The 27,984-nt window shown below is 36.2% G+C and overlaps 1 protein-coding gene across 1 annotated transcript; it reads left to right on the plus strand.

Annotated features, from left to right (window-relative positions):
• The first annotated feature begins 311 nt into the window (after positions 1–311).
• On the plus strand, positions 312–27,721 carry SLC33A1 (solute carrier family 33 member 1). The gene is made up of 7 exons (XM_081067197.1): positions 312–1,523; positions 14,779–14,969; positions 18,007–18,191; positions 18,457–18,574; positions 21,101–21,316; positions 22,002–22,198; positions 26,525–27,721. The coding sequence occupies exons 1-6, from the start codon at positions 755–757 to the stop codon at positions 22,167–22,169; spliced, it is 1,647 nt and encodes a 548-aa protein (XP_080923323.1). The 5' UTR covers positions 312–754; the 3' UTR covers positions 22,170–22,198; positions 26,525–27,721.
• Positions 27,722–27,984: the final 263 nt, after the last annotated feature.

Raw genomic sequence — 27,984 nt, forward strand, 5'->3', positions numbered from 1 at the left:
GCGAGGTACGGCATTAGCACCGCCTACTGGAGCAGGCTTGGCGCAGCCCGCCCTCACGTGGCCCCACCGGCCCAATGACAGAGGCCCACGCTTTCCAGACTGCCGCATGCGCTCACAGAGCCGGAGCTCTCGCGGCGCCCCGCCCCGACCACTCCGTGCGCCCGCGTTAATCCTCCTATGAGGTCCGGGTCTCCAGAGTTGCAGGTTCCTACCAAGAGATGTTTCTCGACTCGGCCACGGGAGCGTGTCCTGATTGGCTCGCTAGAGAGGCGGGACCGGACTCATTTGAGCCTAGGACCACTTCCTGAAGCGCGACGCCGGAAGTTATCTGCTCTAGCTGGAGTCCGGTGGAGAAAGTGTTGTCTGCTGCGCCGGTGGCGGCGGCACCTGGAGGTCGGTCTGGAGACTGGCCGTTGCGTTTGGCCGCAGTTAGGAGCCCGTTTCCATCGCAGCACCACGGCCCCCTCCTCCAGCCCCGAGCCCTGCGCGGTTGCCCAGGGAGCTCCTTCAGGCTCCTTGACGCTGCTCCACAAGGCAACTACCTGGGCATCACCTGGGCCTCCAGCCAGGGGACAGGCTCCCGGCTTCAGCTTTCCGGGCCGCAGTAAGAAGTGCTCTGGTCACCCCGCGCCCTGCCCACCCTCCTCGAACCATTGAGACCCTAGCCCAGAGCGACAACTTTGGACCTGGGACCAGACGGATCCAAAACACTCAGTCCCGACCCCCCAAAGAGGGGGCTTGTATCGTCTCTGACATGTCACCCACCATCTCCCACAAGGACAACAGTCGGCAACGACGGCCAGGGACTTTCAATCACTCTCTGGATATGAAGAGTGGCCTTCTGCCGCCGGGCGACTGGGATGACAGTCCTCTGGATTTGGTGGGCGGAGAAGGGGACAAGGAAGCTCTCCTGCTGGATACGGGTGATTTCTCCAAACCCCCACGGAGCTGCCGGGCCGAATTAAGCAACATTTTGCTGTTGCTTTTTCTTTATGTGCTTCAGGGCATTCCTCTGGGCCTGGCAGGAAGCATCCCACTCATTTTGCAGAGCAAAAATATTAGCTATACGGATCAAGCTTTTTTCAGTTTTGTCTTTTGGCCCTTCAGCCTCAAGTTGCTCTGGGCCCCCTTGGTTGACGCGGTTTACTTGAGGAACTTCGGTCGTCGCAAATCTTGGCTTGTCCCTACACAGTATGTACTGGGACTGTTCATGATATATTTGTCCACTCAGGTGGACCATTTGCTCGGGAATACTGACGGCAGAACCCCCGATGTGGTTGCTCTCACGGTGACGTTCTTTTTGTTTGAATTCCTGGCCGCCACTCAGGACATCGCTGTGGATGGTTGGGCGTTAACTATGTTATCCCGGGAAAACGTGGGTTACGCTTCTACTTGCAATTCAGTGGGCCAAACAGCGGGCTACTTTTTGGGCAATGTTTTGTTTTTAGCCCTTGAATCTGCCGACTTTTGTAACAAATATTTGCGGTTTCAGCCTCAACCCAGGGGAATCGTTACTCTTTCAGGTAGTATATTTAAACTATAACGCTGTTAGGTTGGTTTTACATGTATGAATCCTTTTGACAGAGTGGGTGATGTTGAAGGAAAGCTCATTCCTTAATTTAGTAGAAGTCGTTTTATGGGAGATGACCCCAGGTAAGTTTTCTGTTCCACTAAAACGGGCTTCAGCCAGAATGACTACATTGGAGTCATCATAATTGATCAGTACTTTGCAGTGAGCGGGGAGAGGCAGCCCATCCAATAACGTTGCTGTGGAATGGCAAACAAAACTCAGTCTAGAGATCTGTTCGTTGGCACTTACCTAATACCTAGATGCACATTTTTTAAAAGTCTGGTTAGTGTGAAGGCAGGAATTCAGCTTGACTACCAGTGGTTCACATCTTCCTTTTTTCTTTCCTTGGATTGAGATTTCTAGCTTCATGCTCTCTGGCTCATTTCTAGCCTTTACTCTTATACCAAGAATCCTCATGTAGCCCTCTTGTAAAAGGAATAGGGTTAATTCATTCAAACAATAAGTCAACTAAGAGACAGAGTGCTAAGGGCCTGCTGTAAAGCAGAGTCCAGCCCACAAGGAAAGGGAGAGATGCACATTTGAGGGAGCTCAGGATTGCCGGGGGGAACTGCTTGCGGGAGTCGGGCTTCGGGCAGCAAATGTTTGACCTTGTTGAATTACAAGATTCCATGAAATAGATAAGTGGGATTCCAGAACGCACAACACCAGGTGAAAATGCAGTAAAAAAAGCAAAGTACAGCACAATGCTTATGCTGTTCCCAGTGCCTGAAGCGGTAATTTGTGGGGACTGAGTTTGGGAAATGGTGCTGAAAGAAAGGTTGTGACCAAATTTGTAAGATTTCCTTTCATTGCTATGAGAAGGAGTTTGAAGTTTATCCAGTAAGAAATTGGGTGTAAAGTCTACAAAAGTTCCAGTTTTTCTGAATAAGTAAATACATGCTTTGGAAAGTTTTCTGAGGGTTATTTTCTTTTTTAAACTTTCCTAACAATTAGGAAACAGAAGTAAAATGACTGACATCAGGAATGTAACAGAATTCTTCATTTTGGTGCTGATGAATAGAAACAGCTAAGCTTTCTCTCACCTTCCCAGTACTGGATGGGGGATTCCCAACAGGGTAAATGTCAAGGATAGGTGCTTGGTGAGGGAAGTGTAAGAGTTGTATCATAATATTGGGGAAGTTGAGAGGAGGGAAGGATACACAACGGAATTACTCATTTCCTGAAATCTTAGACAACCCCTGTACACCCTGTAAGGGACCTCTTTTCGCCTCCTCAAACCTCTAGTAAGCCACTACTGATAAATGATTATAGTACTTTTCATCAGTTGGTCTGAGGCCAAAATGGTTGAGAGATCATTCTTTGCACTAGACAGATTTTTGTCTGAATGTTCTGGGGTCTCACTCCTGCTCTATGGATAAATCTATGCCTAGAAATAATTTGTGAATGCATCAAATTAGCACCTTGTTGCTTTTTTGTGTCTTGCTTTTCATTGTGTAGTAGTAGTATATATATCACCAAGAAGGACTAATGAGATGATGTGTTAACGTAGGAAAGTCTCAGTAGAGATATCAAGATTTAAGAGGCTATGGAAACTAGGTTACTACTAAGGTAAATAAGAACTTTCTCTTAAGTGTGATATGAGAGTGATTGATAAAGCATCATTCCAGAGAATGGTATTCAGGAGCCATTATAATTATATCTTCCCTTAGCCACAACTGTTCCCCAATGGGAAGATCAAAATTGTGCCATGGGAGTTTTATTTGCACTGATTTGTTATTTTGAATAACTGTTCTGTGGAATTTGAACTTTGTTCTCCAGGAATTTGTAAAAGTAGCTTACGTTTTATATCTCTAGGGGACTGCTGTTTTGGGTTCAAACATTTTAGTTAAGAGTTGAAGAGTTCCTGCATTTTCATTTGCCTCATGACTGCACATATCACTTTTATAGCCTTGTACTTTCTGGAACTTGGTATAACTAAGAAAAACTGGTGGTTCTGAGGAATTTAAAGAGCACAGAAATAATCATGATGGAAATCAAATTGCTTAGGTAATAAAAGAAGAGCCAAACATTGAGCAGATGCTAAGAAAATCAGAAAATTAAAAATAGGCATAATTACTTTGTAAACTTCTAAAATATGTTCTGTGATTAACACTTTTGAGTGTTACAGATACAGGAAGATGGAAAATACTGAGAAAGAACAGGTTTTGCTATCTAGAAAGCAGTAATCTAAGTAGTTAGTGCACATAGACCAGTAAGGATAGGATGAGAATAGAGTTTCAGAAACAAAACATTCATTATGCTGAGATTGGCCTTTTGGTACAGTACTGAACTCCGGGACAGTACTGAACTTAGAAGTGAGCCTTTTCTGTCCTTGCCACATTTGGTTTTCAAGGATCTTTAGTAGCAAAAAGAGACGACTTTTTAAGCTGCGAGAACTGATTGAAGTAACCTGGCAGAACATAGATATGAGAACATAAAGTTTTATGACTTGGAAAAATCATATATTTCAATTCCTTTATTCTTATAGATGAAGAAACTGCAGCCAGGGAGCTAGTTAGAGGTAGAGATACACCTACTGCTTAGGTTTCCTGACTCCTTAAATATAATAAATATATAATGTAACATAATAAAATATGTGCTAATTGGGCTTTTCTACCAGAGAAAAGTAGCACTCTGACTGCTGGTGTCTATAAAACATCAGCCCACTCCTGGAACATCTGGCGCTCAGAAGTGACAGGTTAAAGTTTTTTTGTTGTTTTGTTTTTTTAAGTGACACATGTTATTCATTTACTCAGCATTGAGGGCCAGTTTGTTACTAGCCATGTGATAGTGTTCTAATTTGACGAATAAGACCTGGGAATTCTCTGCTCCAAAGGAATTTATAATGGAGGTTTATAAACCAAAATGATGGAGCGGGTAAATGGATAAGGGGTCAAATGAGTTGGTGCAAGACTGTAGGCATTGGAGGGGACAGTGCTGACCTGAAAAAGCCAGGCTCATCTAAAGGCAGGGAGCTTCAACTCCAGTACGTTGTTGTCGCTGCCAGTAGGATCCCAGTATTGCTAGGTAGGATGAGTATTCAAGAGAAACTGGAAATTTCTGTCCCCCCCCCCCTTAATTTTAAAAACACTAATTAAACATATAAAATATGTCTTTATGTCTTTCTGGCAGGTCCAGCCTGTGAACAGGTAGTTGACAACCTCTCCTCTAGAACCAGTGATAACAATCATGAATAGAAGAATTGGGATAGGGAGCAGGACATTTTGGGTTTAGGGACAGGAAGCAAGATAGGCTGATACTGGAGAAGAAAACTAAACATATTAGAGTTTATGAATCAGTTTGTTTAGACAGAGGCATACATATACAGGAGTCAATCAGAAAAAGGAAATGTTGCTTTGCCAAAACTGATGTTCAAAGTATGAAGCTAATCAAACTGCTGATCATAGTAAAAGTGGTATGTATTTCTAAGACATTCATGCTTTGAACTAGGAAGAGAGCAGGAACAATTAATTCTTAGTGACACATTTCTTTGTCTAGCTTTCTAAAGCAGTCTCATTAATCTAGTTTATGTGACTAGAAATGCAATTTAGCGTTTGGGTAGATCTAAGTGACTCATTTCTGAATAGACTGGTTATTCTTCCATAGGCTATAATGCATTCTTTAGCATCTATAGGCCTGAAACATTCTCTTACATTCTTAAAAAAATAAAACTAGAGATGGGGAACAGAGTAGTTGCTAGGGGAGGAGGAAGAGGTAACTATAAATGGATAGCCTGAGGGGCTTGGGGAGTGACGAACTCTTCTGAATCTTGACTGTGGTTGTGGTGGTTTGAAATTTATACGTGTTAAAATTTATAGAACTGTCACTAAAAATATTTAATTTTACTGTATAATAATTTAAAAAGTAAGATTTAAAAAAATAAAAAAACCGAATCCATTACTTAAAAGCTAATGTCTGGGTAAACATGATATAGCTCCCTTTTTGCCTTGAATGGACCAAGGTCATAAATCCTGTGGATCTTACATCTCAGTGTAAGACAAATGGAGCAAATTTGAACTTACTTTCAAATGTTGGGGCCCTGGTAGTAAAGTGAGATGGGTAGAGGAATACTGGGGCTCGTAGATTCAAGGGGGATTAGATATTGGTATTAAAAACGAGCCCATACCCCAGAAGGAAGGTCTTAAAGCCATTTTTCTTTTTTAAACAAAGCAAAGCAGAAATGGTACTATGTGATTTCTTTGTCCAGTAAAGAACTGTGGAATTTCTTTTGTGCAGAAAAGCCAATTTACAAAATACACTGTGAACCAAAAAATTATTTGATTTTATTTGGCATGTATCTTATTCTGAATTTCACTTCTAATTTTATTGAAATTTACTTAAAGGCCAATTGAATTAGCCTTTACTATGTAAATTTATCAATAAAAGAATCAGAGCCTTACTAATTACAAGCAGTCTCCTATTTTCATTTATAGTGTTCCAGAAAACTATAATTTTATTTGAGAAAGCAAAATATACTTACCTTATAAAAGGAGATGTTGTTTCTGGAAAATTAAAAATGAAAACTATGAAACCTGATTTCACCTATTCTTCTAGACAAAATTTTGGACAAATCTGGCATTTTATACAAGTTCTTTTAATTTCATTCTTTTTTCATTATTTCGTATTTTTAAATTTGGGGTGTATATTTTACATTGTATACGATATGTTAGTATAGGAGGTCACAAATACATAATTTATATGTGAGTGTGCATATTGAAACAATTTTAAGGATGGGATACATATTCAAAAAGCAAGATGTTAGTTACCTTCCACCGTCTCTATTCCTTGGTTTGGTGTCATCTAAGATTTTTTTTTTTTTTTAATTCCTTCCCCTCACTTTTGAACATGCTCTTTGCTGGATGAAGTCCAGTGGTCATCAGTTAAAATAACAGAGTAGGTGATTTCAACATACATAGATTTCTCTTTTTTGATCTTTATATTTCAGATATACACACCATGTTCCTAGCACAGTGTTAGAACTTTTGCATTCTTAAACTTCCCATTTGTTTAAAAAAAACTTTTTATTTTAAAATAATTATAGATTCACAGGAGGTTGCAAAGAAATACTCGTATTTAGTGAAGTCCTAGGCACCCTTCGCCCAACCTCCTCTCTTGTTAACATCTTAGATAATTGTAGTACAACATCAAAAGCGAAAAAATCCACATTGGTACATACAATCCATAGAGTTTATTCAGATTTCACCAATTATACATGTACTCATTCGTGTGTGTGCATGTGTGTAGCTATATGCAGTTTTATCACATGTGTAGCCTTGCATAACTACCATCACCACAATCAAAATATAAGACTCCTTTGTGTGGCCTCTTTATAGCTATACCCATTCCTTCCTCCTAGTCCTAACCCCTGGCAGCCACTAATCTGTTTTCCATCTTTATAATTATGTTAGCTCAGAAATGTTACCCAAGTGAAATCATGCAGTGTGTACCCTTGGGGAGTGGGCCTTTTCACTCAGCAGAATTTCTTTGAGGTTTATCCACGTTGTGGCATGTAGCATTGATTTGTGCCTTTTTATCGCTGAGAAGTATTCCATTTGTTAGACATACCACAGTTTATCTCACGAGTCATTTGTTGAAGATTTGGGTAGTTTCCAGTTTTGGACAATTGCTGTGTGAAAGTAAGTCTTCGTTTCCCTGAGATAAATGCCCAAGAATGCAAATGCTCGTTATGGTAAGTCCATTTTTAGTTTTGAAAGAACTGCCAAATTTTTTTCCGGAGTGGCTATACCATTTTATTTCCCTGCCAGCAATATATGAGTAATCCAGTTTCTCTGTATCTTTGCCAGCATTTGATGATGTCGCTGTTTTTCATTTTAGCTGTTCTGATGCACCCTGCATCTTCATGCGATAACTTGGAATGTTTGTTGTCAAATGTTTTATCAAAGTCTGAATTCAACTTAAAGTGATTTAGGGGTGTCGGGATATAGGCTGCACCAAAGCTGAATGCAAGAATCTCTTATCATAGCATCAGAGAAGAGATATATGTGTTTAATTAAAATAGATTTTGTGCCTGGCCAGAACATAGTTTAAAAAAATGAAGAGTGACTCACTTTTATTCATTCAGCGATACAGGACCAGAGTTAGCATGAGGTGGCAACACTGAATTCATTAGTCATGAATGCCTTAGTCTTTCATCCTGGGCTGAGTCTGAGCCCAGTGTTTGGGGACAACATGGCCGTTAATAGCAAGACAGCTGCTCAATCTGGTGCTTGATTGAAGATACAATCTCTTCTACCCTGGAGGAAAACCTAACATTGTTGGAGTTAATGAAAAGGTATGCGATCTCAAACATGGCATCTTTTTAAGAGGTTAGGAAAACTAAGATTAGGAAGATTTCAAAATTAGCTTTATATTTACTTGATTTTTACATTACATTCTGTCTTTTAAGAACCTAATCCCCAATTAAGACATGACTACATTGTACAATAAAAACAATATTTTCTGAGAGTGTGCTTCAACAGCATGGATATTTTGAGCAAATGCTTAAGAGAGAGATTTGTGGAATAAACAAAAGGTCTGTTTCTGCTAAAACTCAGCTGGTGACCCAAGCCAGACATATAATATTTCTATTTCAGTTTCCTCCATTGTGAAAGTGAGAGCTTTGGACTGGATGATGGGTATCTAATGTCCCTTCCTGTTCTTAACTTGTGAAGTAGAGAGCTGCTGTGCCACCAGCGAGAAAGTGAAAGGAAGGCCTCCTGACAGTTATTTAGAACAGAAACTGAACGTTTGTTTTCCTTCCACTGACTCCTGAAGACCAAAGGTAATTTCTATAGTGTGAGAGTTAGAGGGAAAGAGAACCTGGTGTGAGCCAAGATGCTTGTATCAGACGATACTTCTTAATTTTTCTATCTCTTTTGATGGTGGAAGAGACTGAATCTACACCACAGAGGCCCTCGGGGCCTAGTTCAAAGCCTTGAAAGCTTGACTTTTTTTTAAGTCCGTTTTATCTTAAGAATTCTTGGAAATTTTGCCTTCTCCATAACATTTTTTTCATCAAAATGTTTCTCTGTAGGGGCAGCTTGTTGGCTCAGTTGGTTGGAGCGCTGTGTTCTTAACAGCGGGATTGCCTGTTCGATCCCCGCATGGACCACTGTGAGCTGGGCCCTCCACAACTAGATGGAGGCAACTGCTTGGCTTGGAGCTGATGGGTCTTGGAAAAACATGCTTAAAAAAAAGTTTCTCTATAAGTTATTGAGTAAAATGAACTCGAGGAAGATGCATCGTGTTTATTTTTCCTATGGGTTTGTACACCCTTTGACATACCAACCTTATGGCGAGGAAGGAGTTGGGAGAGAGAATATAAGAAGCCAGTTAAAAGAAGTATGTTCAGGTATCTTCATGGTTGGAGCTAAAATAGGTATCTTTCCTCTCGGGTGTACGTGGTTAATAAGAAAGAGAGCCTACTTGCTCTAGGTGTATCTGATCATCTTGGTAGTATAGTGGAAAACATTCTTGCGCTAAAATCATCTGAGTTTGAATTTCACTTCTGGTACTTTCTGGCTTGTGATCTTGTTTCATTTTATATAAAGTAGGAATAATAATGCTTGTCTTGAAGAATGACTGAGATTTATTGCACTGTCCTGTTTTGCCTTGCATAGTGGGCACCTGGGTGCCAGCTGCCCTATGCTTCTTAGTTACTGGTGAATTGTTACATGCTGTTAATTTTTGCATTCATGGGAGCTTTAGGTAAGATCTAGTAGCCACTTCAGAATATTTAGTATGTATTATAGGTCTTTGCTCAAAAATCATGTTTATGAAACTTGAACATTAGCTTTGACATCTTGATCATATATATCATAATGCTTTTGTAGATAAAATACATAAATCAAAATTAATCAAAATGTTAATAATGAAATATTAAGATTATTTTTGGTAATAACATCTTTACAATGATTGGTCTGTCAGAGAATGTATGTTCTAGCATCAAAGCGATATTAATAAACAATAGCCAATAGTCTAATGGTCAGTATTTATGGTAATTATGTTCATAAAACTTAATAAGACTATTTTGTAGCAGTGGCTAAGCCTCTCTTTCTGAGCTCTTAGCTTCACTCTTATGTTCAGGTGAGCTATGGAAAGATTTTGAATAGGGGCTCTGATGACGCATTGTCACTCTATCCTTTCATGTGACCTCTTGTTTTATCCTCAGAGCTCAAAGAAATTACAAATAATCCTATCTGCAAACAATACTGACACCTGTTTAACTTGTTATTATTCTTTTTTTTCCCTGGTATTAGTATATCAGGGAGTTTAAATTCTAGATGAAAATTTTTTTCATTAAAATTCGGAGGGTGTACTAAGCAAATTTAAAAAATTTTTGCTTAGAGAACTGGAACTCTTAAAGTAGAAAACTTAATTTTCACTTAACCATTTATTTCTGGTGACGGTGATAGCAATTTAGTTTTTTTCAGGCTTTCTTCAACAGTTAATTTAAACCAAATGAGGAATGAAAACTTTCTGAATGAGAATATTATAGATGAAATTCTGTTAACAAGTCATTATTTGTCACATTTCACAGATAAAATTAAGAATGCAAAAATAAAGAACATTAGCCTCATTTATAAGAATAATCTTAAATTGTTTATTTCATTTGAACCAGATTCAAAAACACTATGTTAACATAAACTAGAAATTATATTTTATGATATTATTTTGATAAACTTTAATCATAACTTGTATATGGATACCTTTGCGTTTAAGAACATTTTGTGTTTTTCTTCTGATATCTAAAATTAAGTATAAGTTTCTCATGTTGGAGAAAAGAATTCACCTCAGAATAACAAATTTCCATATATGCCTAAAGTGTTTTGGTTTCTTTAATTTGCATAATTTGAATACCATAGGCTTGCTTTTGTTTAGGCTGGTGGAGACTAAATAATTAGCCAATTCTAGTAAATTCTTATTTCAACATTAATTTTTTTAAAAAAACTCTAGGCAGTCAGTGTGAAACTCAAATTCAGATTTAGGTTTAAGTTCTACCTCTTAATAATTTGACATTTGGCAAAGATGTCGATATTCTGGGCTTCTTTTTCTCATGTCTATATTAATAATGCCTGCTTTGCCTCTCTCAACATGTTTGCTATGAAAATCCAATGAGATAACATATAAGAAAGGAGCATGTGAGTACTAAGGTGAAAATGGGTCTAAACAAGTAATGCTTTATGCCTTCATCATAAGTGAGGTTCAAGCTGTAGTGGTCGCCGTCGGCTAGAACAGCAGCAGAGCAAGACTGAATACAAAGCAGAGGCCCTGACTGAAAAATGCTCTACTTGTTTTTGAAAAAAGGTGACTAGGCTCCATGAACAGTGCTACATAAACAGCAATAAAATTAAAAGTAAACACATATAAAAACTAGTACAATTCTACAATATTAGTGCTAAAAGCATCTGGGATTTTCTAGCCAACTCTTATTTTATAGATGAGAAAACTGAACAGAGTTATCCAATAAATTTTTTAAATAATTTTTTGTTTTTCAATTACAGTCGACATAAAATATATTAGTTTCAGGTGTACAACATAGTTATTTGAAATTTATATAGCTTACGAGGTGATCACTCCCATAACTCTAGTACCCATCTGACACATACATAGTTATTACAATATTAAACTGACTGTTCTTTAATGTTATACTCTACATCCCCATGAGTACTTTGTAACAGCCAATTTCTTATTCCTTTCCTCTTTTTCATTTGTCGCTCCAACCCCCCCTCCCCAACTGGAAACCCTCAAAATGTTCTCTGCATGTATGAGTTTGTTTCTGTTTTGTTTGATTATTTTGTTCTTTAGGTTCCACATATAAGTGAAATTGTATGTCATTTGTCTTTCTCTGTCTGACTTACTCCACTGAGCATAATACCCTCTGTGTCATTCATGTTGTTGCAGAAGGCAACATTTCATTCTTTTTTAAATATTCCACTGTATATATTCCATTGAGTAATATTCCATTGTATATATGTACCACCTCTTCTTTTCCCATTCATCCATTGATGGACAGCCAGGCTGCCTCCATATCTTGGCGATTGTAAATAACGCTGCATTGAACATGTGGATGCACGCATCCCTTTGAAGTCATGGGGATAATTTCCCAGAAGTGAGAACACTGGGTTCTTCTTGGTCTCTTGTTACAGGCTTTGCTTTAAAGTCTATTTTGTCTGGTATAAGTATTGCTACCCCAGTTTCTGTTTTGTTTTGTTTTGTTTTTGTTTGTTTGTTTGTTTCCATTTTCATGAAATGTCTTTTTCCATCCCTTTACTTTCAGTCTGTGTGTGTCTTTGATCTGAAACGAGTCTGTTGTAGGCAGCATATGTAAGGGTCTTGTTTTCTTATCCATTTAGCTATCCTATGTCTTTTGTTTGGAGCATCTAATCCATTTACATTTAAAGTAATTGTTGATAGATAATGTAGTAATTGCCATTTAATTATTCATATTTTTAACCTTGTTTTCTTCCATTTAAAGAAGTCCTGTTAATATTTCTTATAATACTGGTTTGGTGGTGATGAACTCCTTTAGCTATTTCTTGCCTGGGAAGCTTTTTATCTGTCCTTCAATTCTAAATGATAGCTTTGCTGGATAGAGTAATCTTGGTTGTAGGCTCTTGCTGAAAAATCAGCTGACAGTCTTATGGGATTTCCCTTATAGGTAACTAACTGCTCTTCTTTTGCTGCTCTTAAGATTCTTTCTGTCTTTAACCTTTGCTATTTTAATTATGATGTGTCTTGGTGTGGTCTTCTTTGGGTTCATCTTGGTTGGGACTCTGTGCTTCCTGGCCTCATATGTCTATTTCCTTCACCAGGTTAGGGAAGTTTTCCATCATTATTTCTTCAAACAGGTTTTCAGTTCCTTGCTGTCTCTTCTCCTTTTGGTACCCCTATGATGTGAATGTTGGTATGCTTGCTGTTGTCATACAGGCCCTTTATCCTCGTTTTTTGGATTCTTTTTGCTATTCTGATTTGGTGTTTTCTGCTACCTTATCTTCCAAATTGCTGATTTGATCCTCTGCTTCATATAATACAGTGTTGATTCCCTCTAATGTATTTATTTCAGTTATTGTATGCTTCATTTCTGGCTGGTTCTTTTTTATGTTTCCTCTCTTTGGTGAAGTTCTCCCTGAGATCCTTAAACATCCTTATAAGTGTTTTGAACTCTACATCTGGTAGATTGCTTGTCTCCATTTTGTTTAGTTCTTTTTTTGGAACTTTATTCTGTTATTTTATTTGGGACATGTTTCTTTGTCTCCACACCCATTTTGACTGGCTCGCTGTTTTTGTTTCAGTGTATGGTAGAACTGCTATGTCTCCTGATCTTAGCAGAGTGGCCTTATGCAGTAGGTGTCCTGTGGGGTCCAGTGCCACTGTGTGTCCTCCTGTTGTAGTTGAGCCTCGGTTGTTGTTTGCACCTCAGTAGGAAGGATTAACCCTCGGACTGATTGGTTGTGAGGACTGTCTGTGACTATAGTGAAGGAGATATTGTGCAAGGGCTGACCCTAGGGAGCAGGATTCACTTCAGCAGGACTCTGGTGCCTGTCCAGTCTGCCACGGAATCACCAGGGTGGGGTGGATAAATCGTGTTAGCCAGGTTGATAGAGACTGAGATTTGGCGGTCACCTGCATGTGTACACTGGGTGAGGGGAGATCCCAGCAAAGGAGCAACGGCATCTGCCAATACTTCTGTCTGGGACACGGCTGCTCCCCCAGCCCTTACCCGTAACCCACACAATTCAGTTCCTCTCTATATGTCCCTGGCACACCTTGAGGTGGAGCTCGGAGTGAGTGAGTCTGTCAGTGAACAAATCTGTGTGTGAGCCTTTTAAGCAGAGTGCCTGGGACTGAAGCTGCCCTGTTTCACTCAGCCACAATCAGCTGGTTTTCATAGCCAGAAGTTATGGAGAGTTCTCTCCCGGCACTGAAACCCTGGGAGCCTGGTGTGGGCCTGGAACCCTTTGGCTCCTCTGCAGCCGAGATATCCCTCCCAATTTTTAACTGTCACACACGGGTGTGGAATCAGCCCATTTCGCATCTCTGCCCCTCCTATCAGTCTGGAGGTGGCTTCTGTATGTCTTTAGTTGTAGAACTTCTGTTCGACTAGACTTTAGGTGACTCTCAGCGATGGTGGTTCCGTAGTTGTAATTTTGAAGTGGTCATGAGAGGAGGCAAGTACAGCGTTACCTACTCCACCATGTTGACTGGAAATCTCTAATAACTTTTGTAGAGGCAAACTGAGATGCATTTCTCAGTGTGGTTAAGGAGATACAGGTTTTGAAATTAATGGTATAAGGCATCAAATCACAATTTTATCACTGACTTACAATGTAACTTCAGACCTGTTAACCACTCTAGGCCTGTTTCTTTGTAGATTGCGACTAGTTAATAACCTAATCCATTGGGTTGTTGTAGTAAAGGAAATGATATATATATATATATATATATATATATATATATATATATATATATATATATATATATAAAATGTTTAGCACACTTTGGTACATAATATACACTCAATAAATGGTGACTTTATTATTATTTTTAGCTGTTACACGGAATTTTCCAGAATATTATTCACTCCCTTTGCTTAACTTGTTCAAAATAATGGTTAATGGCCCAGCTATCTTTACAACCCAAGTAGTAATTTTCCTGTATCTCCATTGTGCACCTGTAAGTATGAGGAAATTGCTTCTGTATCTCAGTATTGAAAAGAGAAGGCTATTCTTAAACAGTTTTAAAACACTAAAGAATTTCAAAATAAAAGTTGAAAAATCTAATGTAAATGATCATCTGTTGTCTAAGTTGTCATAATTTAATGAAGAGCTAAAAAGCTTAGATGTTTAAGAAATATGACTGATGGCTCTTATGCGATAGGAAAATCATCTCCCCTCAAACCCCAGCTCTTTTCTTGAATAAAACAATATGATAGACTTTGGTTTGTAAGCCTTTTTCTTTTTCTTTTTTTCCTTAAGTATCACTGTTCTCTCTTGGGTCTATGTACGTAATGTATGCTTAACAGAGCCAGCACCGTCATGTTCATCTGCTGCGCCTGCTATGTACGGTGCCGTGGACATGATGGGCATGTTAAGTGTCAACTTTTTTTTAACAGATTTTAGTTGATGGAAAGTTGTATACAGAATTATATAGAACCAGTGAAATTAGATCATTTCAATAATTACAACTTTTAACATTTTAAATTTCAGATTTCCTTTTTTTCTGGGGAACTGTATTTTTGATAACAACAACTTTAGTTGCCCTTCTGAAAAAAGAAAACAAAGAAGTATCAGTAGGAAAAGAAGAAACCCAAGGGATCACAGATACCTACAAACTGCTTTTTGCAATTATAAAAATGCCAGCAGTTCTGACATTTTGCCTTCTGATTCTGACTGCAAAGGTAAAAATGATTTATAAAGCAAATTTACCACTTTGTTATAATTACCAATATCGTGCAATACTTCTGTTGCCTTTTCATATCATAAATCCCTTTCCACTTCTATTAGAATTCAACAATAAAAACCAGTATTTTTGGTTTATTAAAGTGTTTTAAAAGGTGTAATGATATCAAATATAATTTCAGAGTAAGCTGAATGTCTTGGGATCTTGAAAAAAATTATGGCAATTTGAAGTAATTCTAGTAAGTGTAAAATGTATTTAATGAATGATATAAATGCTTTACATGGAACTGAATGCCTTGAAAAAAATAATAGCTGTGTCGCTATTATAATGAGTATACATTTAATGTCAGAGGTAGTAAAATTATTTACTTAGGATGTTATTTACAAAAATGTGGAAATGTATGAGTACTATAAGTGTATTTAAAAATGAATTGAAATTTTTTGTGTGTGTTAGAAGGAAATAATACCATCAAGTAAATGGGGATTTTGGTGATTTTTATTTTATTCCGTACATTTTCTGTATTAAAATGTCCTGATTTTACAGTTCTAAAACATTTTAAAGATATGCTAGAAGAAAGGTAAGTATACTGTTACAGTGAGCTGTTGCTAGCGCTGGAATTAATATTCCTAAAGTCTATAATCAGTTATAGGAGTTTCATATTAAATATTATATATTTAAACTTGTCTACATAAATACTTTACAGCTATCTTTTGACAACACTGAAGTAAAAATTGTAGCCTTCATGTTTTGAAATGGTGAGTTTTTCCTCCTCTAGTGATAGGGTGGGTTAAATTTTAAGGAAATGTTAGTAACACCTCTCCTGACTTTTAATACCAGAGATTAGTTTTCCCTGCTTTTGAGTTTTATATAAATGAAATATCCAATATGTATTTTTATGTCTGGCTCTTGTATTCTTTTACTCAATATTATAATTGTACAATTTATATTTTATTTATAGCAATAGTTTGTTCATTTCATTGTGTATAATAATATCCTGCTGTATGAATATGCCACAATTTATCCATTATATCGACAGATGTTTAGGTTGTTCCTACTTTTGGACTATTATGAATAGTGTATCTGTGGACATTCACGTTCATTACTTTGGATGAACATAGTTATACATTTCTGATAGGTAAATACCTAGGTGTAGAATTGCTGGGTCATAATAAGTGCATTAGGATATACTGCTAAACAATTTTCCAAAGTGGTTGCTTCAGTTTTCCCTACCACCAGCAGTGTAAATGTTCAGTTGTTTCACAGCCTTGAATACAGATTTATTGTTTTTTTTAATTTTAACCCTTCTGGTGGGTGTGTAGTGGTATCTCTTTATGGTTATAATTTGCATTTCCCTAATGATTGAACAAGTTGAGCATCTTTTTCTATGGTTATGGCCATTTGAATATGCAGAGTTGCCTTAATTTTTTTTTTTAATTTGTAGAATTTTATTTTTTATGTATCCTAGATATGAGGTTTTTGTTAGATATATGTATTACAGATATCTCCTACTATACCACTTTTATGACAGTTGGTTTGTATACCTAATTTTTACAAATAAGATGGGTGAAATATAGGTGAAATTCTTGTGAAATATCTTTGACCTTTAATTATTATTATTTTTTAATGGTGACGTTTGCTTTTTGGCTCCCTTCCAAGAAGTTAACATATATAGAACTTATTCCTTTAAAAAAATTATTTGATAGTTTCATACTTATTGAAAATTTACCTGTATAGTTGAAAGAATTCCCATATATCTTTATCCATGTTCCCTAATTGTTAACATTTAGTTCCACTTGCTTTATTCTGTAAATTTGCACTCTGTTACATATTTCTTCTGAAATATTTGAGAGTAATTTGTACATGTCATGCCCCTTTATCCATAAGTACCTAAAGTATGTATTTCTCGTACAAAGCCACAACTTAATAAAAAATCTGGAAATTCAAAATTGACACGATATTATTATCAAATCATAGTCCATATCCAAAATGCATTAGTTTTCGTAATAATAGCCTTTATAACTTTATTTTTCAGGGATCCAATCCAGGATCACACATTGCATTAGTTGGCATAAGCCGTTTCTTTGACCTTCACGACATGGATATTTTTAAAGAATACAGGCTTTACTAACAATTGTCACTCCTGTAAACTTTAAAAAAATAATAATAATACAGGCCAGTTAGGGCATCCATAGAATGTCCTTTCATTTATGTTTGATGTTTCTTCATGTTTAGGTTCAGGTTATACAATTATGTGAGAAATATCACAGAAGTAATATTGTGACGTGTTCAAGGAAACTACTTCAGGAGACATATCATGTCCCTTTATTCTATTAACTGTTAACTTTAATTACTTCGTTAACTCATTGTAAAGTTACTATTCTTTTGTAATTAAAAACTAATTTATGGGAGATACTTTGATACTATCTAAATATTTTAGTTCACCTCAAACTTTTGCTGACTACTTTTAGCAACCAACTTTTTTGGGTTGTTTTTAAGAATTAATCTAGCTGTACTTTTTCTTTCCCCTTATTTTATTCAACCTCTCAGATAAATGTTTTTTCAGAATTACTTTTGAAATGTAAATGACTTGGAAATTTTATTATGGTAAGTCAGAAATCATCAAAAATGTGTATATGTGGCAGTAATGCTTCATTTTAACCAGATTTATTTGAAATCAATTAAAAGCTTTTATTTTAAACTTAAAACATACACATCAGTAAGTTTGGATTTGGACACTGTTTATTATAACAGATTGAACTTTTTGAAGTGGAAATTTAGTTGTAATTAGAGCCACCTACAGTTCCTAAGAATGCTGAATTTTCAGTTTTTTTTACTGAATATTGTAAATAGACCATAGGGTAAAGTGTACCTCCTGTAACTTAATCATTGTACCAGATATAATAATAATATGATACTTACTTGTAACTGGCATAGGTCAATAATGAGATTGAGATTCTTGAAGAACTTTCATATGCTTGGAGAAAAATATTACGTAAGTCACAAATTAAAATATTTTTTTTGTTGTTATTTTGCAGATTGGTTTTTCAGCAGCTGACGCAGTAACAGGACTGAAATTGATAGAAGAGGGAGTACCTAAAGAACATTTAGCCTTATTGGCAGTTCCAATGGTTCCTTTGCAGATAATATTGCCTCTGATTATCAGCAAATACACTGCAGGTCCCCAGCCACTAAACGTATTTTACAAAGCCATGCCCTACAGGTAAAACATGAAATAAAACCTTACAAAATAAGAAAGGTTAAATGAGGAACACTCATCAGTATCACTAATATCTATGTGTAGAGTATATATGGAAAAAGGCTTGAAAAACATCTTTAACTTCAGTATTATTTATGTGCACTCTTTTTAACCTAAAAGGTTTTAGATACAGGGATCTTTTATATGGTAGACACACAGATTTCTGTTTTTGCTGTTGCTTTTTAACCTAAAATGGAAGTCAGTTCCGTGTTTTTTTCTTTCTCTATAGATTATTACTTGGATTAGAGTTTGCTCTATTGGTTTGGTGGACTCCTAAAGTAGAGCATCAAGGGGGATTCCCTATATATTACTACATTATACTGCTGCTGAGTTACGCGTTACATCAGGTAAGTTTGTGGTGGTGTTTTCAAGAAGTAAACTGTTCTTTGTAAAATAAAGAAGACATTTTTCTATGGTTGCCTTAAAATAAGATAGTAAATTATAAGATTTAAGCACAAATCTGACAATGAACAAATTATTTGACAGTGAACTTTAAATCTTGTGACTTCTGATTTAATGAGTTCTGTTTGTGGAAAGAGAGTTCCTTCTTCATTCATTTCATTTTTTTTGTTCATTCAACAAATATTTTTCACATCTCAGAATTTATTCCAAAGCTAGTATTTCAACTCTTGCTAAGTATCCCTTAGTCTATCTCTAGACTTGGGTTTTTATTTCTATTCCAGATAGTTTTTTTCTGAAAGTATTGAGAAATAATGATGGTTACTGGGTTAGACATAAGGTATTTGGTTTAGAGTTTGTATTGAAAGTTATGAGTTACTCTTTGTGATTTTAGAAGCTGTGTGTTAATCTGCTTTTTCTTTCTTTCTTAAGTATGTTTGTAATCCATAAAGTGATCCCCACTTTGCCCTAACCTCACCTAAGCTGCCTTTGCAAAATGGGGTTTTGTCTGGGGGCAAGTGATTCAAGTAAATGGCAGACCTCCCCAGCAGTACGCTTTCTGACACAACTGCAGTTATTGCTAATGTGTATTTCAGAGTCACTGGATTTTTCTATGGAACCTAGCTTAAATATTTTGAAAGTTATATTTACAAACTGCTCACTTTGTTTTTAGCTGAAACCCAAAAATATGGCTACCAGGTAATCTCAATAATTTTTTGCATACAATTACATCATTTAGGAAACTGCGTAGTGGATCATGTCAGACTAACTGTATATCACTCATTGAGGCTAGGATATCAAATATAGTTTTCTTTTTTGCACATATTTAGTTAATGCTGGGCACAAGATAAAAGTTGAAAGAAGTGGTTTAGTTTAGTTAATGCTTCACTGTCTGAGTAAGTAAAAGAAAATCTGTGACTTGGTAGTGCAAAAATCATTTGTTTGGCTTTGAATTTCACTAGAGAATTTCCCAAAGTACAGTCATTGAAACTCAGACAACCAGATATTTTGTGGGAAAATATGTACAAGGCCAAATAAATTTGAGAAATGATACATGACATAACCCCTCTTTATGTCGCATCTTAATTATTCCTTCAGCAGGTATTAAATGGACACCTATTCTATGCCCAAAATCATTCTAAATACTAAAATATAATGGAATAAATCATGCCCAAATCCCTGCCTTAAGGAGTTTGTATCCTAAAGGCTTTCAGAAGACCTACAGTGAAAGGGACCTGTTCAATTTTGTGTAATTCAGTGTTTCTCAGTCTTATTTGATATTGGAACATCCCTGGAATGGTATTCCAAGGAATGCTTTTTTGGAAACATGGTTTATTTCCATGTTCCTAAATGCAGGGTTAATTCTTGCCTCTTAAGCACTTTGGCCTTTAAGGAGATTTTTCTCTTCAATTCAGCACATAAATTTTTTTTTATTTTTTTTTTTAGATTTTTTTTTATTGGGGAAGGGGAACAGGACTTTATTGGGGAACAGTGTGTACTTCCAGGCCTTTTTTCCAAGTCAAGTTGTTGTCCTTTCAGTCTTAGTTGTGGAGGGCGCAGCTCAGCTCCAGGTCCAGTTGCCATTGCTAGTTGCAGGGGGCGCAGCCCACCATCCCTTGTGGGAGTCGAGAAATCGAACTGGCAACCTTGTGGTTGAGAGGATGCGCTCCAACCAATTGAGCCATTCGGGAGACAGCTCAGCTCAAGGTGCCATGTTCAATCTTAGTTGCAGGGGTGCTGCCCACCATCCCCTGCGGGACTCGAGGAGTTGAACTGGCAACCTTGTGGTTGAGAGCCCACTGGCCCATGTGGGAATCGAACGGGCAGCCTTTGGGGTCAGAAGCATGGAGCTCTACCCGCCTGAGCCACCGGGCCGGCCCCATCACATAAATTTTGAAATGTTATTTTTCTTCTGTATATGTAGACGAAAATTGTGTATATGTGTATAATTATAGGTTCATGTTCCTTTGAATATTTGAATGCTTACATGGATTACATATACATATAAATAGATACACAACATATGTGGTACATTTAGGTACAGTGTAAATATGGGGTTTTGCTTATTGCTGTATGTATCCTTCGAGACCACCTTATCTGTCATCTTCTCTTTCGAACATTCCTTCACTACTTATGGTAGAATTAATCTCTCATTTATTTAGGCTCCAGTAGCATGATGTGTGTATTTCCACTTACAATACTTACTGCATTTCATCATAATTATTTACTCCATGTTTTCCCAGACTAAAATAAATTCTTGAAGGGCACAGAGAGACTGTGTCTTAGTCATCTTTATATTGCCGTGGTCAGGCTTAAAGCCTAGCCAGTAAGAAATGTTCAATAAATGTTAGTTGACTTGTGTTAATAAAGGTCATGAAAATTAATTTTCAAGTTTATGATTTTGATTTTCTTAATTCAGACCATACCTTTATAAATTCTACTCATTCTAAAGATGTTTTACATTTTCCTTGTAGGTTACATTGTACAGCATGTATGTTTCCATAATGGCGTTCAATGCAAAGGTTAGCGATCCACTTATTGGAGGAACGTATATGACCCTTTTAAATACTGTGTCCAATCTGGGAGGAAACTGGCCTTCTACAGTAGCTCTTTGGCTAGTAGATCCCCTCACAGTGAAAGAGTGTGTAGGAGCATCAAACCAGAATTGTGGAACACCTGATAATGTTGAGGTAAGTACATTGTAATTTTAGATACCATTATGCTACTATTAAGATAGTAATTTCCTCGTTTTGCCTCTAGAAGTACTATATTTTTGTAAAAAGTCATATCTCTTCATAGTTTCTTGTCTAGAAAGCTATATATTTTTTCTTTCTTGTCATAAATTAACGGTTATAATGCACTCAAATCAAGAGTAGCTCATGTGAAGGTGCTGCTCAGCAAGGGAGGGGCAAACTTTCTCTCTTCCACCTGAGGATCGCTGTCCTACACAACAGGTGCTTAATAAATGCGTTATTCATAGCTAAGTTTCATAATGATAGCAAAAGGGAAGTTTCATTAGCTATTCCTATAACAATTTTAGGTAAAACCAAATGGTTAGTAGTTTGTTGATAAATTTCAAAATAATAGCCTACGTCTGGAGTAGATTCATTGAACATTTCTTCACATCTCCAGATATAAAAGGCTGTATCTTGAAAATGAGTGTTGTTTACAGCACAAGCTGAAAATTGCTTTTAATCATATTAGTAGCATTAGAGAGCTTAAGATACGTTAACATGCTTTGCCACTGAAGTAAATGGAAATGTTTTAACAAAAATAGATTTTCATTAATTTTTAAATTAGGAATTAGAAACATTGAATTGGTGAATTCTTCCATTTTGAAATTGTGGAATATTTATTATAATTTTATGTTTACAGCTTTGCAAAAAACTCGGTGGCTCGTGTGTTACAGCACTGGATGGTTATTATACGGAGTCCATTATTTGTGTGTTTATTGGATTTGGTTGGTGGTTCTTTCTTGGTCCAAAATTTAAAAAGTTACAGGATGAAGGACCCTCTTCATGGAAGTGCAAAAGGAGCAATTAATACATTCACTACTGGGTATTCTGAGAAAGGTAACTCTAGTTTAGTTTCAATTCAGAAAACTGTGAAAATCAGCGCACAGGAGTATAAAATATTTTAAACACAGAAATTATTAATATAAAATGCCAAATGGTTAAAAAATAGAGACCTCTCTGTATATTAATTATATTTTTCCTTGCCTTGTTGATGTATTTAAAGTTTACTTAAGGTTAGGAAGTGGATTCTAAAACAACTTTTCATGCCTTGTTATTTGATTTATATCTTTTTAATTTACTTGACCAAAGCAAATTTTAAGCTGCGATGCAGTAGTCATGGATGGTAACCATGCAGTCAAGTATTGCTATCAGTTCTTGTCATTGAGCTGGATTTAAAATTTTGGTAAAATATATTAAATGGAACACAGCTTGATATTCAGGTACTAATTACAACTAGTTTGACTTGTTGAAAGTTAAGTCTTATTTTGAATTGCAAATTGGTTAAATTCTATGTAGAATTTGCTGAGAAGAGAATTTAGGCTACTGACTGAAATGCCATTTTAGTTGTTATTTTTCTGACCACAACCACATTGTACTTACGAATCTGTGTTATAAAGACTAGTGACAACCATATTGTACTAATGAATCTGTGTTAAAAAAGTCGATTTTAAATGTATTTTCTGCTTTTGTAAGCATTAAAGATTTATAAGGTATTATTCAAACTATTTTTTATAAAATGGAACTATGATTTTTAATTTATTGATTCCCCTGTCCATCCTTTTTGGGAAGATATTTTGATTCCCTGTTAACTATTACCATAAAGCTTACATATGTTTTTTGTTCTAAGTGCTTCGTGGCACACAGACATCTCATGAAGGGATCAAAGTTAGCGTTATATGTGTATGTTCATGGCATAGTTCTGAAAATAAAAATTTAACGTTTTTCTTCAAGTAGTTTTTTTATTACTGAGAAAAAACAACAGTAAAGCTTTCATATTAAAATTTAAGTAAGTAATACTGTAATTAAAAATAACGCTTACATATCAATTATACAAAGTGTGATCAAACAATACAGTTGATGTTTAAATAAAAAACATTATTACAGTAAAAGACACATTGCCTTTAATCCCCCTCAGAATACTCCCCCTCTCTTTGAACACACTTATCCCAGGGTTCTTGCCACTTTCCGAAGCAGTTCTGGAAGTTCTCTTTCATGAGTGTCTTTACTTGTGCTCTTGTGGCTGCCTCGATGTCCTGAATCGTTTTGACTTTGGCAAAGAGCCAGAAGTTGCAAAATGCCAGATCCGGTGAATAAGTGGATGAGAACACACCGTAATGTTTTTACTTAACAGAAATTGCCATACCAGAAGTGATGTGTGACACAGAGCGTTGTCATGATGGAGAATGACTTAGGGCACACTTAAAACACACCCTCTTGGGGGCGGCCTGATGGCTCAGTTGGTTAGAGCGTGAGCTCTGAACAATAGGGTTGCCAGTTCAATTCCCACATGGGCCAGTGAGCTGTGCCCTCCACAACTAGATTGAAGGACAATTTGGAGCTGATGGGCCCTGGAGAAACACATTGTGCCCCAACATTCCCCAATAAAATTTAAAAATACAAAACAAAACAAAACAAAAAAACACGACTTCTCTCATGCTTGCTTCGGCAGCAAACATACCAAAAACAAATTGGAACAATACAGAGAAGATTAGCATGGCCCCGGCGCAAGCATGACATGCAAATTTGCAAAGTGTTCCATAAAAAAAACAGAAAAACCACTCCTTATCTCAACCGGAGCTCACAGCCGACTGACTGTACCGAACAAGTTGAAACTTGTCACACGCTGTTACTAAGGTTCAACACGCCGTTTCCCGTATTGAAGATCCCTGCCTTTTCATTGGATGGCACTTGTCAGCAGCATTCACTGTATTTTATGATCATAACGGAAAGGCTCCATGTCACATGTCACTTCTGGTGTGGCAATTTCTGTCTAATAAACATTACAGTATGTCTTCATTCACCTTATTCACCGGATCTGGCACCTTGCGACTTTGGGCTCTTCCCCAAAGTCAAAATGACCATGAAAGATAAACGGTTTGAATCGATTCAGGACATTTAGACAGCCATGACAGCGCAACTAAAGGCACTCATGAAAGAAGACTTCAGAGCTGCTTCAGAAAGGGGCAAGAACATGGGATAAGTGTGTTCAAAGTGAGGGGGATTAATGGCAATGTGTCTTTTACTGTAATATTTTTTATTTATTTAAACATTCATAGTTGTTGATCACACCTCATAATTGGAAAAAAAAGAATATGTATTGCAACCAGTTTTTATTTAAAAAAATAATGCTGTAAGGCAAGAGACAAAGACATTTTGTGGAAGACTGTTTCTTCATTAAGCACTTTACTAATGAGAAAAGAGCTCACAATTACTTGATACCAAATCAGGTACTGTATTTCCACTTATTAAAATGCAGTCTTCTTTTTGTAAACTCTAGTTCCCAGTACAGAATTGCTATCGCAGCAGAATTAAGCCTTTTAGTACTTGAGCAATTTTCAACATATTATGTACACCCAGTAATAAAGTTCTTTGCATATTTTGTGTTGTGTATTACTCTGACTCTTCAGAGTCAAAAGTTAGAAAAAAGGAGATTAAGTAGAGTCTTACTTAATAATTTTATCTTCATGGGAAAATATATACTAATTCCCGATTTAGTATATATATTTTTTATATTTAGTATATATTTAGCATATATAACATAACCCCTATGTTAATTTTATAGGTTGAATTTTAGAGTGGGTTTTTTTTATAAGTAATGGAGGATAAAATGGGCAGGAGAAAAGGACACTCAGCATCTGAAAAAAGATAGAGACAGTGGCCTCTACAATGCATGCATTGTCATTGGAAAGCTTGTTTTGGGCATCGATGTCAGATCCTGAAGAATTACCTGGAAAATAATCCTAGAGACAAACAGTCTACCCCAAACAATAGATTACATTGTCAAAACCGCTCTTAGAGTCTTCATTTTATCTGTGTCAATTGTTAGCAGGATAGAATGGGCATGTAGAGCTAATAACACTTGAGATTCTGTTTTGGTAGTCAGGTCCTGTGTCAGGGCATAATAGTTAATGTACTGGAATCATGCCCTCTCCCTTAAGTGAACAAAAACTTTCATTTGACTTTTGGATTATAAAGGTTGCTTTTAAGAAGTTTTTTGTTTGTTTGTTTGTTTGTTTGTTTTAATTGAGGATGGGGCAGTGGACATTTTGAAGGAGAAGATAGTTTTATGTAGCAGAATGAAATTCTATGATTAATCATAGTTCATCTTTTCAAAATTTTTTTCAAGTGAATAATTAAAATGATTATATGAAAATATCACCAGTATTAATTTGCATAGTTTATATGAAGTCTTGACGCACTGTGAAAAAGGTTGCTACATTTTAATAGTTTTTACTGTCCGTATAGACATAACTTTTTCTAACATTTTTGTGTGAAGAATTATGATTAAGTAGCACTATAGAAATGAATAAGGTACTGGCATAATTCTTAGGGAATTATCATTAGTCTCTAAAATTTAGTACCCTAGTCAGTTAGAACTAATCAGTCACTATTGTAAATATTAAAGCCTGTTCTCATTTTCATCAGAATGAATTTAAATGTGGGGAAAAGTTTACTTTTAATTACTTAGTGAACTTGAAATATTCTTTGCTTGCATATATAAAATTAGGAAAATATAAAATGAGGGACAAAAATTTGATGTTTTGAAAAGTTGTTTTGGCCTATTTGATAAATTGAATGATTACCACTGTCAAATTATATTGGTGTGTCTATATTATTATCCTCAGACATTGCCTAGGCAAGAATTCGTGTAAAATTGACAAAAAAATACTGAATGTTGAAAGCTATCATCGTTGAGGTATTTATGAAATCATTGCCCTCATGTATAGTTTTTAATTAAAAATGCACAGTGCAAAATCATTTCTATTACTATTATCTTTGAAAGATCTAGCATTAGCTTTAATAACTAAGCATTATTTAAGTGTTTTGGTATATGAAAAGTTTGTTTGGTTAATTTATTAAAAGATGTACATTAAAGTTTGATATTTGCAATGTTTAAGTATTTGGAGATATTTGAAACAAATTCTCCAGATTTTTACATAAAAGATTATTTAAATACTCAAAATAATTGCTTCACAATTGATCTCCAAAAAAAACCATTAATGAAATATTTTTATTTTTATTATTAGCCTAAATTACCTTCAAATAATTCATGTTAAAATTATACTAGATTGGCATTATATAATGAAAAGCAAATACAATAATTTCAAGTTATGTATACTTACCACCAAACCTTTGTTTTTTTGTCTTTTGTTATGAAGCCAGACTGAATTATTGATTGTATCTTCTACAAGTAACCTGGGCAAAAGGGAGAGTAAGTGGAGGCATAACACTTTCCTTCAAGAAGAGATGATGTATGGATAATTTGGGGTGACAAAGAATTTCACTTGCGAACTTTATTACAAAATCTCTTTTGAAACATTTATATTTGTATATTGGCTTCAGTAGTTACAATTTCGAAGAATTTCTTTAAAGGACAATTTGGGACTATATAGAAAATAATTTTGTTTCTTCACAGTTAGAACTTTCTGAGCCAGTTTTATTAAAACTTGGCACCTGTGCTGAAAAAGAAGCTTCAAAGTTAATTTGTGACTACTCGATAGTGAGAAACCATCCAGAGTGTGTTAGTTTGCTAGGGCTGCCATAACAAAATACTACAGACTGGGTGGCTTAAACAATGGAAGTTTATTTTCTCACAGTTCTGGAAGCTGGAAGTCCAAGAGCTAGGTGGCAGCAGGTTTGGTATCTCCTGCAGTCTCTTTCTTTGGTTTGGAGACTGTCACCTTTTTGCTGTATCTTCACATAACCCTTTCTCTATGCAAGGACATCCTGGTGTCTCTTCCTCTTATAAGAGTAACAGTTCTGTTGAATTAGGACCCCACCCCTGTGACTTCACTTAACCTTAATTACCTCCATAAAAGCCCTATCTCCAAATACAGTCACGTTGGGGTTTAACTTCAACATATCAATTTTGGAGTGACAATTCAGTCCAGAACACACAGATGTTTGCTTTTCCAATATGCACATTTCAAGGGTAATGACACCTGGGACCATGGAGGTATCTCTGGGTTGTTGTAAATCTGGAGATATAAATCTTATCTTCCCTTCTGAAGACATTCCAAAGGGTAAGAAAGTAGGATCATTCCCAAAGAAAATTGGTTTACATTAAGGAGATAAGATTTCTCTTCCGTTCTGAGGAAGATAGGAGGGCTTCTGTACAGCTGTTCTATATAGCCACACAGATTCCTATTTTGGGGTTCCTCAACTACAGTACAGTAAACAAATAGACTCTAGTCAGGCTCTTATCAAGCTGTTACCGATCTGGTTCTCATTGGTCACCACACAGGTGAGAACTGGAGTGTGGGAAACCAGTGTGGTTATCATAAGTAACTAATAATTAAATCTATCCCTGCCCCAGAAACTTTGTGTGTACTTTCAGTACAATGTGGATAAATATAACTTAAAAAGATATGTTTGATGTTTCTTGAAATCGTATTGTTTAATTTATATATTTTGGTTATATTATGAGAGGACTGTGATAATGAAAACCTGGGTCTTACAACCAAAAGTTCAGTTTCAAGTGATTAGATGTCTCTTATATTTTCTCCTGGTCTAAATGGGGTGTAGTATCCAAGTATTTAAGGTGATGATAATGAAAAATTCCATGCCTGTGGGTAGAGAAAATTGTAAAACTAATATTTTAGTAGTGAGGTGTAAGTTGAGGA

This window comes from Rhinolophus hipposideros, assembly GCF_964194185.1.
Source record: "Rhinolophus hipposideros genome assembly, chromosome: 2".
NCBI lineage: Eukaryota > Metazoa > Chordata > Mammalia > Chiroptera > Rhinolophidae > Rhinolophus > Rhinolophus hipposideros.